This window comes from Pinus tabuliformis, chromosome 1_2 (genome assembly GCF_031772625.1).
Source record: "Pinus tabuliformis cultivar Carrire ecotype Pingquan chromosome 1_2, CPIR1, whole genome shotgun sequence".
Lineage (NCBI taxonomy): Eukaryota > Viridiplantae > Streptophyta > Pinopsida > Pinales > Pinaceae > Pinus > Pinus tabuliformis.
The window spans coordinates 792,566,597-792,582,230 of record NC_142298.1 but is presented as its reverse complement, the minus strand read 5'-3'; the positions used below and the strand labels follow the sequence as shown (position 1 = coordinate 792,582,230).

The 15,634-nt window shown below is 31.7% G+C and overlaps 1 protein-coding gene across 1 annotated transcript; it reads right to left on the bottom strand.

Moving 5' to 3' along the window:
* Positions 1-11,983: 11,983 nt before the first annotated feature.
* LOC149208281 (putative BTB/POZ domain-containing protein At2g40450) lies at positions 11,984-13,061 on the bottom strand. The gene is made up of 2 exons (XM_089394041.1): positions 12,700-13,061; positions 11,984-12,619 (listed from the first exon to the last, which is right to left on the bottom strand). The coding sequence occupies exons 1-2, from the start codon at positions 12,943-12,945 to the stop codon at positions 12,131-12,133; spliced, it is 735 nt and encodes a 244-aa protein (XP_089250167.1). The 5' UTR covers positions 12,946-13,061; the 3' UTR covers positions 11,984-12,130.
* Positions 13,062-15,634: the final 2,573 nt, after the last annotated feature.

Below are 15,634 nucleotides of genomic sequence, written 5' to 3'. Positions count from 1 at the left end.
TGTTTGGAAATAGTCGCGTACATATGCAGATCTGTCTTTGTAGGATAACGTATATATTCAGAGATAAATTTTGTAGTATATTGAGATCTCTACGTAGATGTTGTGCATGGTAAGCATGTACATACATTGATATGTCTTGTGGGAGTCACATATATGGGTTAGGGTTTGCAGTACTAGTAAATTATGAGATTTGATCAGTTTTTTTCTGATTCTTGTTGTTTTTCGATGATGTCTCTATTATGATGATCTTTGTTTGATAGTGTGGATTGAGATGACTTGGTTGTATTGATAATTTTTAATGGTACTCAAGTATGACTGGGTATGATTCCATAATATATATGTGATTTCTTTAGTGTTCTATGATTGGTTCAGGTATGGTTTAGTGGTTACTTCAGTGTTGTAGCGATGTATGATGATTTGATATCTATGTGTAGGCCCTATACAATGGAAGCACATATATATGTGGGTATGCTTCAGAACAATAGCGTATACATTTTAATGTATTTCTAATCAAGGTTTGTAGGAATAATGTTGTGTTTCTTTGATGGTGAACGGTGTATGGTTTATTGATGAATGGTTGGCATGATCTGATAGCTTATATCTATTATGGATTTGTTTTGGTTATAATAGTTGGATGAGATTCAATGATTGGTTTTCTAATGCTATAATGATTCAATTGGTTTAGTGATTAGATTATTTGATTCAATATTTAGTTTCAGAATTGTTACTTGGTTTGATCTTAATGATAGGTGTGGGTCCAGTATGAAAATATGAAGAAAAGTGACCTACAGGTTCTAATGTTTTGAGTCAGGTGGATCCATTATGAAATACTATGAAACATTTTCCAAAAGAGGTGTTGAGGGTCATAGCCTTCAATGAGGGAGTGAGGACATCCTTCTAGGGGTAGATGGTAAATTTTTGTAGGGGGTAGGTTCTCCCTTCTGGTAGGAGCTGGCAAACGAGATCAGGGGGTTGGAGCTCCCTTTCAGTGGGTGCTAGAGAACTATTGGAGGTTGTAATCGCTTGTAGTTGGGTACCTACGTGCCAGTAAGAGATTGTGCTAGTACAAGATGTAATGAAGTTTTCTTAATAATAAAAGAAGAAGATAGAGATGCCGGTAGGGGTGATTTTATCCCACATTGGGTTTCCACCTAAAAATCCTGGTGTTCTCATGTGTTGTTGTGTTTCTTATGTGTGATGGTTTATTCTACTCTTACTGCTCATGGTTACTATTTAATTAATGAATAATGAAATAATGAAGTACTAGTTGAAGATGAATATTTGATGAAACATATAAAAATTAGTTATCTGGATATATGTGGTTTGCATTTACCAAGTTCGCGTACATATGTGGGTTTCATGAATGACAATAGCATACAAAAATAAAAATATGAAATGAAAAGTTAAAGTAAGCTTAAAATATTGATTCAAACGCCGCCCCCCACCCCCCCCCCCCCGACAGTATTTTTCCCAACAATTTCATGTCTATATTTTTTATTCTTCCATTGGGTAGAATGGGATCTACATTATATTTAGGATGGTTTTTTAAGATAGAACCATGAATCTAATGTGGAAAATTTCCTTTGGGCATGGTTTAATGTTTTTCTATGCGATGGATATGGTTCTTTAAACCCTGTAGGCACTCAATTTCACTTGGTCTATGCCCACCTTTCTCCAGGTCGTCCTCCAAAGATCACTCATGAAGCTCTCATTGTGAGATGTTAGGCGAGGAGTATGTCTTATTAGAAACCCTTACACTTCTACCCAATAGTAGATTATCAAAGGAAATGGCTCGACCTGTTTTGCAGTATGGTCATAATTCAAATGATGGTCGAGGACGAGGTCAATGCTGGGGTCATGGGAAAATGTGATCCACCAAGGGTTGGAGTCAAAGGAATAGTCAACACTCAGTTTTTATTGCATCTAAAGCTTATATAAATGCAACCCATCCTCAGGCTCTCCAAGCCATTAGTGAGTGGGAAGCCAAGATTGGAAGCCATATGGAGCTTAGTGATTAGGAAGTTCTGGAAGTGTTTGGAGATCCTATCCCTGGCCCTAGTAATATGTGAGGTCTTCATACTTAGTTTAAGAAGAACCTCTACTTATTTTGGATGATTAAGACTCTCTTAGCTAAAGCTCTGATTATGCCCCTTACAGGAAACCTAGGTCCTTCAGAAGAGATTCATGAAATTCACAGAGAATTCCAGCTAATTCCAGCTAATTCATAAAACGTCTCACCAGTTGAGTCCTTTGATGATTAGTCTAGTATATTAGCATAATATGGATGTTTTGTTGTTTAGTCCTATTTAGATGAACAATAAGGAATTTTTGTTTATTTGGTACAATCTTATGGTCAATAAAAGTCATAAAGACAGTCAAGTTTATATAGCTCTATTAGAAAGTCTCGGACAATTTAGATTTTGGATGACTTATAATGGAATCAGATGCTCAATAGACTTGGTTTCCCTCTAGGTAGGTTAAGACTATCTAAATATGGACACTGATTTTGTAATACTTACCTTATTTTGAAAAATAATAAAAAAATATCACCCAAACTTATATATCTATATATATAGATATATTTATTTATTTATAAAGTTTAAATTAAATCATCAAAGCAATAAATAATGAATTATGAATTATTCATGTAATAATAGGTTAGCTTCTAATTAGGTGGCTCAATATGCATATCGTTCCAATTATACACATATGTTTGAATCTCCAATCATGTCATGCTTTCATTAGGTTCCCTTTGTTCACATAAGGAAAATCACTTTTTTATATTTTATATATTTTTCAAATTATAAATATATTTTCACGTGGTTAAAAATGAATTTAGGATATTATATTATGTATACTTTAAAAGAAATTATATTAAAAACATAGATGAACCACACTTTAAGTGAAAAAGGTTCATATCTATATAATACTTAAAAAAAAGTCACTTTCTAAGCTAAGTGCCATGATAATCACTTAGCTTCTCATTTTCCTTTTTTTTTTTCTTTTTGAACTTTTTGCCAAACCCCATGGTTGGGATCAACTATAACTATTGTCAATTGATTTCTAGCTTCTTGCAAAAGGATTTCTTTGTCTAAATCCAAAATATCAGATATATGATTCATCTCTATACTCCCCGATCGCTTTTCATTAGGTGTTGCCACTTTTTGTCACTTTGATGCATTGGTATCTATTATTTCTATAACCTTCTAAATATGAGTCACAACTCTTGACTGATCCCCAACTCCTTTGTCTCCTTGGCTGCCATGTTGTGTTTAAGCATCCATGTTTGGAGAATTCTCCATAGTCCCTTCTTCTTCTTCTTCTTCTTCTTCTTCAAACTATCTGGTACTTGTCATCCCTTTTGATTACGAGCTTGTCTCCTTTTCTTTTTTGGGATATATTTTACCAGTGGACATGTGTTCTGCAGATGTTCTATTTGAAAACATATACAATATCTAAATGCCATATTATCATAATATAAAACTTGGGTCCACTGTATGTTTTCATGTTTTAGATGAATACGGTCAGATAGACATTTGCTAAGGTCTATCTCCACACAAATTATGGCAAATGTAAATATACCTTTTTTTATTTTGTCAAAATATATATTTGTTTAATTTTCCAAGAGTATTTCTAAACCTGCATTGTAGTGACCACCATACTTGTAGCATCAAATTTTTGGAACCATGGGATAATGAAAATCCCAACTCTACCCTAGAATCATGGCATGCCAATTAGGACTTTCTCCATATTTTTCTGTGTGCCAAATTTAACTATGAAGAAACCCTCGGAACATGAGTAGAGGTCATAGTTAGGTGTCCAAGAATAAAATATCCATTGATATAAATCTTCAGATCTCATCTAAAAGCCATTAAACCTGCATATTAACACCTTAAATTGAATATCAACAAGAAGCGATTTTACCTCTTAAGGTTTAACATCCATCATTAGTGCCTTTTTCGCTTGTTTCACTATGTATGGTCCTAAAATATTTTAAATCTGATCATTAGGAGCAACAACCTTCCATTTCATGATCCCTTCATGTCATCGCCTGCATCCCTCTTGCTCCACAAGGTCCTCTTGACCCTATCCTAATCTTGATATGCAAATGACATGATGTCTAGCCGCGATTTTTCTGCAAAAGCTAGAAATCTAATGTCGCCACAGGTTATGAGGGGCATGTTAAATGATAGATGTGTAGATTCTAATCCATATAATTCCCCATGACACAGAAACACCACTGATCCACACCAGCGCCTACCATCAGAAGTTTTGAGTGCATGACAAACCCATTTCTTCGTAGGAAATCACAGAACCAAATCCCTTCTATTTTGGTGAATGAATCGATCACCTCAACCACAAGCCATAGATTTCCTTCAACACCTATAGTAGGCATATGGGCCGAGATGGAAAATATTAACGGTCTTTTATTTCAGAGAGAAAAAACTTATTTCTATTATGGAAAAGAAAGTATATATATCAGTGAGAGTAAATCTCAATCGCCATAGATGTGTTCAGACCAGTCATCATATATCTACATACACAAATCGCCATAGAGAAAAACAGAGAAAATACATTTAGTTAGACCAAACTTTTGTAAGTCTACTGACATGATAGAGTCGCCTGGTATCAGAGGACATAAATCCTTTATGTCTACAACATAAACAAATTTTCATAAGGCCACACAGTCAAAAAGCAAAATTCACTCTAGATAGAGAACCTTGCAGTCTTAGACCCATGTTATAATGGGATGAAACCTTCCCTTGCGATAGAGCCATAGAAAAAATGTTGAAAGATGATGTGGTCCAAGATAGAGCAACAACCCAATTTGGATAGTCGGTCTGCTTCATTGTTTTGAGATCGATAGATGTTTAGAATGGGAAGATGAAGAAATACCACTAACATATCTCTGATTCAAAATTTCAAAGTCTCGAGAGCTGGCGAATTTAGGGAACGCCTGTGTTTATCCCAGTCAATAATAGATTTGGAATCACCAAAGACAGAGAGAGATTGTATGTCAAGCTAGAGGGCACAATGGAGCTCCCCCCAAAGTGCAAGAAGTTTGTCTCTAGTATTAGATCCCAAGCCATAGTGCCAATAAAACTTGTAAAATAGATCAGAGCTGATATGAATGACCATTTTACATCCACATGAGTTAAAAGAGGATGCACCATCGAAAAATCCTACAGGATAAGAGGACCATAGGTCTCTAGGAGGGGGGCGATGAGAGTCAATGGAGGGCAAGGGAGCCAATAATTCAGAGTAATATGAGATGATACTATAGTAGGTCCTCTAGATGTTCGGTGGAACATGGTCGAAGATGAAAGCATTTCTAGACTTCAAAACGCCCCATATGATGAAGAAGGCCAATGTACAATGTGATTTGTGTTCCAGAGACCACCAACCAAGACAAGTGGTAATGTCCGGACATTCCCAAGAAGTAGGGTATCTCCTCATGTGGAGGACCCCATTCCATACAAAAGAGGCAAAGGGGAAAATATGAATAAGTGAAGTATGTCCACTCCAAATGAGAGGTTGTGACTACATCAACTCGAACCCTGGAAACCCTTCTTACATAAATTTTCCCATGTGAGAATGCGGTTATGGGAAACAAGCCAGGAGAAGCATTTCAATTTCAGGGGAAAATTCCTATTCCAATCCCTCGCCATCCAAGAGTAAACCAGCATCTGTCTCATGGGCTTGGAGATTAAATTGTATGCTTCCTTGACAATAACCCTCCCCTGTTGTGAGCCACCGGACCAGATAAGCCTGTCAAATTTTGGAAGGAGGATTACCCCAGACAGTTTAAGATTGGTTATGTAATTCTGCCATTCTGGTAGCAACACCTCCAGATGTTGAGACTGTAGGTCCTCTTTCCAGCGAGTGTAGAAAGGAGTTGATAGTGTTGCATTTGCTAAATCTTTGAACTAATAAACCCATGGTATTTAGGCAGATGATGAGATTAGGTGATAGGATATGTGAGCCGATCATGCCTAAGAGCAAGTCAAGGCCTATTGCAGGAGTGGAGTCGGAACCAACTACCCACCTAAGATTGCCAAAAAACCTATGTTTTGTTGATAGAAAGCTATTCCAAGAATAGGAGATGTGTGAGGGACCCGGAGCACCATTATGCAACCACAAAATAAGTTCCCTGTTCTATAGATATTTAGCGCCAATTACTTGTTACCAGAGTATTCGTTGGATACTATTAGCCAATTTTTTTTAAGAGGAGAGCCATATTAAAAGTAGCGATGTCTTTAGTCCCCCAGCCACCAAGGGCAGTAGGATGATTGATCAAATCCATGCTTGCCAAATGGATTTTCCTTTCTCTGCTTGTACTAGCCCATAAAAAGCGAGAAGTAATGGCTTTTAGTGTGTTGATCACACCCTTTGGTAACTTGAAGATGTGCATCCAATAGATGGGGATGCTATGAAGGATGGACTTTATCAAAAGATATCAGCCCCAAAGAGATATCCACTTGTTTGTCTAGTGGTTGAGCCTTTTCTCAAATTTTTATATTTTCGAGTCCTAATCACAAATTTTGTAACCATTCGGTTTCAATATAAAGCTCAGGAATTGAAAGCCTCCACAATTTTTACCCCAAAAGTATAAACAATCTGTAATATCACTTCTTCGTCTGGGTCATTTGAAATCAAAATAGACTTGGAATTATTCATGTAAAGTCCTAAAACATAACAAAGCTCCTAAAAAAATCTAGAAATTTTAAGAATTAACACATTTAAATATACATAATTTTAAGTTTATATATATATATATATATAAATTTTAAATGTTTTTATTCAAATATGATAAATATAAAAAAAATATTCAATCAATTATATCTAAAAATTTATTTTTTATTTATATTTGTATTATGTTTTTTAGTGTTTTAATAAGAAAATATTATATAAATGGTAATTTAATGAATGGTTTTTCTCACTAGCCATAAAAATTATTTAGGTATAAAAAGCAACAACGATCATTAGTTAATTCATGGTAAATTTTTTACTTTTCTATTTAACAATTACATTATCATTCATATATATAAAAAGATATAAAATAAACAAAATAATTAATTAATTTATATATTAAATAAATAATTAATTAAAAGTATTTTTTTTATTTAAAAATTATATATATAATAGAAATAAAAATAATATAATTTATATTTAATTATATAACTTTTTTAAATTTTCAGAAATTAATATATTCTTTAGTATCTTTATCCGATAAATAAAAACCCTTCAGCCTCTCGGATCTATATTTAGAAAGGTTACGTGAAGAAACCTTTCTTCATCAATGCAGTTAGAAGTTTGAGAATTAAAATATTCACTCCTTAACTCATAAACGTTAGATTCCTCTTTGTAAAAGGGATTCCTCAGAAAGGATCATCAAAATTTATCCTCCAACTACGTATAATAACTTGCAACCACACACTCTTTTCTCTTTTTTTCTTCCTAAAATTGATTTCACTTTATTTCCCTTTATACTTTAAAAGAGGTTCCTTCCCGATGAAGGTTATGTGTACAGTTGATTTCACTTTATTTCCCTTTATACTTTAAAAGAGGTTCCTTCCCGATGAAGGTTTTGTCTAAAGGGATATCAACCAGATTTCTTTCTATGTGTGCCTTTTTTTAATAGGTTTTTTTTAATATAATTATATTTTATATATGTAAGCGTTTCAGAAAAGAATGTTTCTTGATATTGAGTTAAAAAAAAATTAACAATTCTTTAGAATTATATAATAAAAGGAATAAAGTTAAGTATTGCAATGTAAATTTAGCTTTTTATATTTGTTTTTTCTTTTTTCTTTTTTTTTTCTATATTTTATGCTAATTATTCGAACTTGATTTAACAAGAACTAAAGCTAATTCTTTTCTTGATTCTATATGAGAAGCTTCTTTGTCTGAGTTCAAGTTCTCAAAAACTTGAGCTCTTTTTGTGCCCCTCTTTCCATCTGATACTTGAAAATCTTCAAATTCAATACCCTTTTGAATAAGGGTGATGATTCCTAGATGTGTCGCAGTGTCCCATTGGTTAGTTTCCAAGTTGAGCCAAAACATCTATGTTTGATTGGACAAGTTGGCTCTCCTTGATATTTTCTTCCTCATCTTTTAAGAGGTGAGGCCCTGAAAACTGCCATCCTTTTGGCACACTGGCCTACATTTTTTTCTTTTTTTGGATTCTTCTTAGCCTATGGACATGTATTCTGCAAATGTCCTCTTTGAAAACATACTCGACATCGAAATGTCAGGTTTTCATAATCTAAAACTTGAGACCGTTGAAAGGTTTTGTGTTTCATTATTATGTGATCTAGTAGCCCTTTGCTAAGGTCTATCTACACAGATATTCTAGCAAAAGTGAATAGGCATTTCTTTATTCTTTTCAGTCCGTTTTTTTGAATTTTCCTAGAGTATTTCCAATATCCTCAAGGACTTTGTGATGACAAAAAAGAAGATGGAGGCTTCGAAGATTCACCCATACCAGCATAGTTGAGACCACCATAATTATGACATCACAACTATGGAGAGTGATGAATAGCCCAACTCTTGTTCAAAACCATGGCTATTCATTTAAAACAAAATATAGATCCTTTTTTGTATCAAATTGGACTATGAAGAAACCTTTGGAGCATAAATAAATGTCACAATTATGTGTCCAGGAAGAAAAAACCCACTAGAATAAAGCTTAATTTTTGGTCAAAATCCATTAAGTCTTCAAATAACAGCCTTTGAATTGGAGAGTAGAGAAGAAAAAAGATACCTCTGAAAGATTGGCTTCCACAGTTGAAACTTGCTCCATTTGATATACTATATAAGGACCTGAATTGATTTGACTTTGTTATGTTGGGGCGTTGGGGCTAATACCTTCCCTTGCATTGCGTCCTTGAAAGAGACAACAGTTCCATGAGATGTCCAGGAACCAAAAGCACTCTATGTAGCCTTAAATTTAAGATTATGATTGAGTTTCTTATGATATTGTGATCTTTGATCTGAGAGGAATCTTGGAGAACCTTCCCTTGGTATTGCAGAAATTGCAATTTTGTATGTATGCCCCATTTATCTTCGATTGACTGCTTAAGTAGCTTTTCCAATGTTCACTTCACGCCCCGTCTGGAAAAGAAATTTCTATCGACACGATGCATCTGCCGACGAGAAAGTGTGATCTCCATAATCACTAACAACTAATAACAATTTTTACATGTGTTATTATTCACCAACTTTTACAATTAACCCTTTCAACACCATCTTGAAAAAAACCGCCACTAACAACCACGAGATATTAGCCGAGAAAGAAGAGAGCATATTTTTTCATGAGTGGTGGGTCCCTCCAAAGAACAGTCACTTGTTATCGAATGTGTGGATAATGACAGTAGCAATATGTACATAATATTTTATCCCACATGGCACTATCAAGCGTTATCACAAGCAGTAGGTTTCATTATTTTTAAGGATTTAGAGTTCGTTATGTATTTGTTTTTATAAACAATTTTGTTTGTGTTAAACCATTTTATTACATGTTGTGTATGTGTATTGAATAAGTGTCATGTAATAGTTAGTATTTGTCGCTTAGTTTAAATATAAATAATTAAAATATGAATAAGCAATAAAGTGCAACACAAGTACGAGATGATCAATTAAAGTCTTTATAAAAAATAGAAATGAAAGTGAAAATATTGTGTTAAAATATTGTATTTTGGTGAGCGCCTTATTTTATTGGTTATAATGAAGCTTTATAACTTTCTTTTTTTTTGGCAGTGTTTGGTTCAAATTGATATGAAGAAACTTAGTTTCAAGTCAATGAGATGTCAATTCAAATAAACTTGTTTTCCACAACCAATTGTCTCCTACAAAGTTCATGGGAATTGCACACGATTGATATAGAGTTGAATGCAATTGTATTTGTGGCATTGAAGCCATGGGAATATGAAGCAAAACTTTTTTTTTGTTATCTTTCAAATGGTGTCTCTTTCTTTTGAAGAGTGAAATTGAGTTGGGATGATCTATAATTTGTAATTTAGTATCAAATTATTCTTTAAATTAAATTGTGAAGACTAGTAAATTAATATTTATGAATAATTCTTAATAACAATTGTTTTACTATTAATTTAACAACTAAATTATAACTAGCACATTTATATAAATTAAATCACTAGTAACTATAGAAGGATATCAAAACACTTAGTTTTTAATCAAAATACTTAATTTCTAAAATATTGTCGTGAAAAATAATAATAATAATAATAATAATAATAATTAAAAAAATTGAACATTAAAATAAATTTAATATATCATTAGCCCTTTTCAATAAAAATTCTAAATATTATAAGTTTGTCTATGATTTGTGATTTAGCATTAAATTGGTTGAATTTGACATTGTCACTTTGAACAAAACTAGAATAAAGTTGCAATAGATTAAAACGCTTTAACAAAATTCACACATTAAATTTTTGCATGGTACTTGAAACCAATATTTTGTGTTTCCTTCGAGGAAAGAAAATAAAACAACTTTAATAAACCAACTGAAACAAATGAGAAATTGAAGACTAACCTCCGGGAGCAATCTATAGCTACTTGAAACATAATATGGAACTTCAAAGCACCCAGCTAGAGTTTCAAATCCTTTGACCTGCCAGAACAACATACATTAATCACAAACAGACGAAAGGAATAAATAAAAAAAGATGGTCATAGGAGACAATAACAGACAACAAGGCATCAAAGCCTAGCTAAGCCAGCTCGTGATGATCAAATTTCCAATGTGTTGCTTCCCATGTGTTTCTTCACTTTATAGAGGGAACCACTGATAAGATCGCTCATATTCTTAAGAGGAATAAGGTTGCTGCTACTTTCAAGCCTCTTAATACCATTAGGAATTCTCTTAGATCAGTTAAAGATATGATTAACAAAAACAATCTCATTATTAAAAAAAAAACTTCTTGAATTCTTGAATTCAATTTGTTATTATAAGATCAATTTCTTGAATTTTTTATATAGTTGAGTAGAAATTATAAAAACTATGTTTAAAGAAACCAAATTCAACAAAAAAAAATGCTCACTAGGTCTTAAAAATTAGTAACTATACATCTATAAAACTAGAAAGAAATTCTCATAAGATTGTAAAAACTAATAACTAATTATCATAATAGTTATTAATTATAAAATCTATGTGTAAACAAGAAAAAAATATTATGATAAATGTAATTGGACTAAAAAAAATAATTAGGAAAATATTTTTCAATTATTTTTTCTTCTTTAAAATTTGTCATCTTAAAAAATCTATAGTAAAAAACAAAAAAAATTATAAGTCAAACTTTTAATTTTAACACACATCTATTAATTTCAGTAAAAAAATTTGAAAATATATTCCTTAAAATAATTAAACTACAGTTTTCTTCAACAACCATGAGTAATTGTGCCCTTCACCAAAATTTATCTAGACAATAATGCTTCTTTAAATTACAACACATGTCCATAATGATTATTGGGCTAAGTACAACATGCTTATTCATATTTTACATTTAACTATATGTCAAAACACCAATTAATGTTCCTTCTACAAATGACAACACATGTCTATTCTAAGAGTATTGGGCAAGTGAGGTATGGTCCATGCCCGGAGCACTAGTTAGGTGAAGTATAATACCTTTTAGGTAGTAATGTTGAGCTTGAGAGAAAAATAAAAGAAGTTTGTTTTTTTTTTTTTTCTAAAATTCACTGCTTGAAGTCTACTCTTATAGATTAAGAATAAATCTTATAACTTGGATTGGTATCATCCTTGTATGGGTCTATTTCTTCTTTCTTGTTGTTTGTTGTTTTCTATTTTATTTGGATTATTGTAATAGAGTGCAAGTTCAAGTTTCCTTGTCACTCTTGTAGCAAATGTGAAAAAAATTGTTGCTTGAAATGAAAATTGTAAAAAACCATGTCTATTACAGGTCATAACATTTGTCCATTACAATTACAAGTCATAACATTTGTACATTACTGGTTATTGTCCATTTCCAACAAGTAATGGGAATCCAATTAACATAAATGGGATTTGGAATTTTGAATGCCAGTGTGCGAGATTTGGACAGAGATTGGGAGGAGATTACCCTTCTTCTGAAACTCATATCCCTGTAAGATGTCAATGCAATATACATGCTATCCGTTGTATAGCCTTCTCCATGAGCCAAGGAATCTCGTTGCCATGATCCTCTCTGTACTCTTCATAGTCATCAAACATAAAAGCCTCCCGGAGGGTTTTTACTACAAATGAAGGGGAATTGCTTTGGACAAAACCCTCGTTGAAAATAAAAGGCAACACAGCCTTCTGCAATGTTTTCGAATCATGGGTAATCGCAACCTCGATAGCACCAGGAATATCCCTGCAGACATTAGATTGCAGAAACCATTCAGAAAGCTTTGTCAATGAAGGTAAGTCATACTTGTGTGAGGCCTTGTAGAGGGCCACGGAATGCTTTTCCAGGCTTCTTTTGGAGACCATGCCCTTGTATATAAAGTTCACCAATGCCTGCAATTCTTGAGCTGTCATGTCTAGAATTTTCACTTTATCCAGGCTGCATTCGGCCATGCCTGCCGTGAGCATAGCTTTGAATACTTTGCACTTGGCCACCTGCTCAACCAAACACAATTCAGATTAAATAAAGATCTGAAATATGGGTAATTTGGCCAACATCAATATTGATAGCATACCAGTACGGCCTTATGTGCCCTGACAATTCCTCCATCGCTTCCCTCGAGGGAGAAATCAGGAAAAGGTGGAAAGAAGATGTCTGGGTCCCAATACCTCCTGAACGCATGCAGGGGATGGAGCTTCCCTTGGGATTGGCATTCATGGCAGTAGATAAAACCGGCCAGCACAGCCTTCGTTGTGATGAACCCCAATACTCGATTGCAGGAATTACATGATACGTGAGAATTTGCAGAAATTCCTTGCATTTCCGGGTGATCAGAGGCTCGAAGGAAATCCTGTGTCAACTTTGGGCTTTGCTTCAAAGAAGTGTCAAGCTAACTCTCTGTCAACTTTCGGCTTTGCTTTAAAGAAGTGTCCAGCTAACTCTGACCGTATATGTTGTATGTTATAATGGAATTAATGCAGTTGTGGTTTTTTGAGTTTGGGTGTTTGGAATAGATTTGCCCTAGTTTTATTGGTGTTCCACAAGTTTCTATATATTTTTTAAGGAGGAAATGTATTTATAATTTGGTTGTGTATTTTATTTGATGGAATTCTAAAATTAAAGTTGGAGAAATATAATTTAATTAAACTAAAAAATAACAAAGAAAAATATTTCATCGCAGAAGTAAAATAATTAATAAAATATTATATTGTTGAATACAATCACTAAAAATTAAGAAATATGATTAACTAATACTGTTTATATTAACCTATATACAGTTTAATATATATGTTTATTGTGTGTATATATATGTTTATTGTGTGTATACTATAATAATAGGTCATCCTAAAATGAAAATATGGAAGAAAAACATATATAATAAGGAAATAAAACTAAAAACAAAAAAATAGTAAGTCATACAAATGGGAGTTACTAAAGAGTCCATAATAGGACCTTAACAAATTACTTTACAAAAAAAAGAATTTAAATAATAATAAAAAATAACAAAAGTTGAATTCTCAATGTTAAACTATGGATCAACTACATAACTAATACCTAGTGAAAAAAAAAATTGAATGCTTAATACCATGTATAACAAGTATAACAAGTGCGAGCTTAATTAGACTAAAAAATAATAAAAACATATTTCATCACAAAAATGTGAAGAAAAAATTATAATTCATGTAAAAGGAAATAATAGAAAAAGAAAAAAAGAATAAATAAAAAGGAAATAAAACTAAAAACTAATAACCAATTATCATAATAGTTATAGAGAAAAAAATAATATAAATCAAATTAAAAAGTAATAAAACTTTAAAAAATAGATATTGCAAAATTATTTTTTTTCAAAAAATCCATAAAAAAGATATAAAAAAAAGTAATATAGCTTAAAAAAATTATTGGAATTTTTTTAAATTATTTTTCGAAAAAACTATAATTCAAGAAAATAGAAATAATCAAAATAATCAAAATTAAAAGGTTAAATAAAAATAAGTAAAACTAAAAACAAAAATAATAACTAATAAAAACAAAAATTATTAAATAGTCTATCATAAAAATAAATAATAATAATAAATAACAAAAAAATAAATTCCCAAAATTAAACTAGGATAAACCACATAAATTTTTGGTAAAAACAAATTAATAAAAAATCAAAAACAAAATTGAATAAATATAATAAATAATTAATTAATAAAATATTTTTGTTTTATAATTTTTTTTAAACTACTAAATTCATTCATAAAACACATTAGTGCTGGGTTGCTATGCACTTTTAAATTTTAATTCTCTCATTAAACTCACATACAATTTTTTAAATTAACGAGTGAGTTTTGGAAATCTAATCCTTTTAAGATTAAAAATCTCAAATATAAAGAATCAAACGAACATAAACTATCCTCAAAAGTTCAAGAGACCTTGAAAAATTAATCTAATATATATTTGTATCTTATTAATGGAACATGTTCAATGATTATCCTTCGATTTGTATATTTTAACACTTTCATATACAAGCTAATGATATCATATGAAAGGATGGCAAAAAAATAGCCATTATTGTATAGTATTTGTTTCTTTCCTTTTCAAATTATGCTTGTATTTAAGGTTTTTGTTTTTCAATATGCTGAAGGTGTGACAAATTTTATATACATTTTTATGTGAGAATGGGTGTAACAATATTTTTTTTTGGGTGGTAATGGCGTGGTTATTGTTTTAACATTGATATATATATGAGGAGGGATTTTTTTAAGTAGATTAGAAACGTGTAAACTAGAGTTTTTTAAATTTCCTTCCCAATAAACCTTAAACAAAAAAATAATCGATTTTAAATAATTTATATATTACTTTATAATTTATATTTTTTTCTTTGGGCTATATAGTATAATTACATATATCGGAAAAGAGGACATCACTCCACTTGTATGATTCACTCATTCCATATCGTCCCATGAAGGACGGTGATATGACAAATACTTTTTCAATACAATTTATTTAATAAATTTAGTTTTATAAATATTAATTAATAATATTTTTATGTGAATGTAATTTAAAATAAGAGTTATATAGTAATTAGTATTTGTGTTAATTTAAATATAATTTAATTAATCTAAAAAATAATAAATACAAAATTTTCATCACAAAAATAAAACAATTAATATGATGATGGTGGTGGTGGTGGTTAATGTCTACTGAGATCAAATTTTAGTCTATCGGACCTAAAGAAACGAACTATTTAGTTTGATTTAAGATTTTATTCCTAGACTCAAAAAGCTTGGAGAGAAGCCTCGCCAGCTCACTATAATTTTGACATCTTAAAAGGCTAGGAAGGTCAGTATTGCAACAAAAATTATGAAATTCGGATCTAATGTGGTTGTACGCGGGGCACTCTAAGAGGAAGTGATTTTCATCATCAATGTTCATATTCTCACAAAGATGGCAGATCCTTTCCATCCATGGTGTTTTAGTAACTGCCCAACTACCCATTTCACTATGGAGCTCATGAGAATTCGTTT

Excerpts from the sequence above, each read along its gene's own strand:
- LOC149208281 (XM_089394041.1), bottom strand. The coding sequence starts at position 12,945 with ATGCAAGGAATTTCTGCAAATTCTCACGTATCATGTAATTCCTGCAAT. Across the intron at positions 12,620-12,699 it reads GGGCACATAAGGCCGTACTG|GTGGCCAAGTGCAAAGTATT; the intron begins GTATGCTATCAA and ends TTGGTTGAGCAG.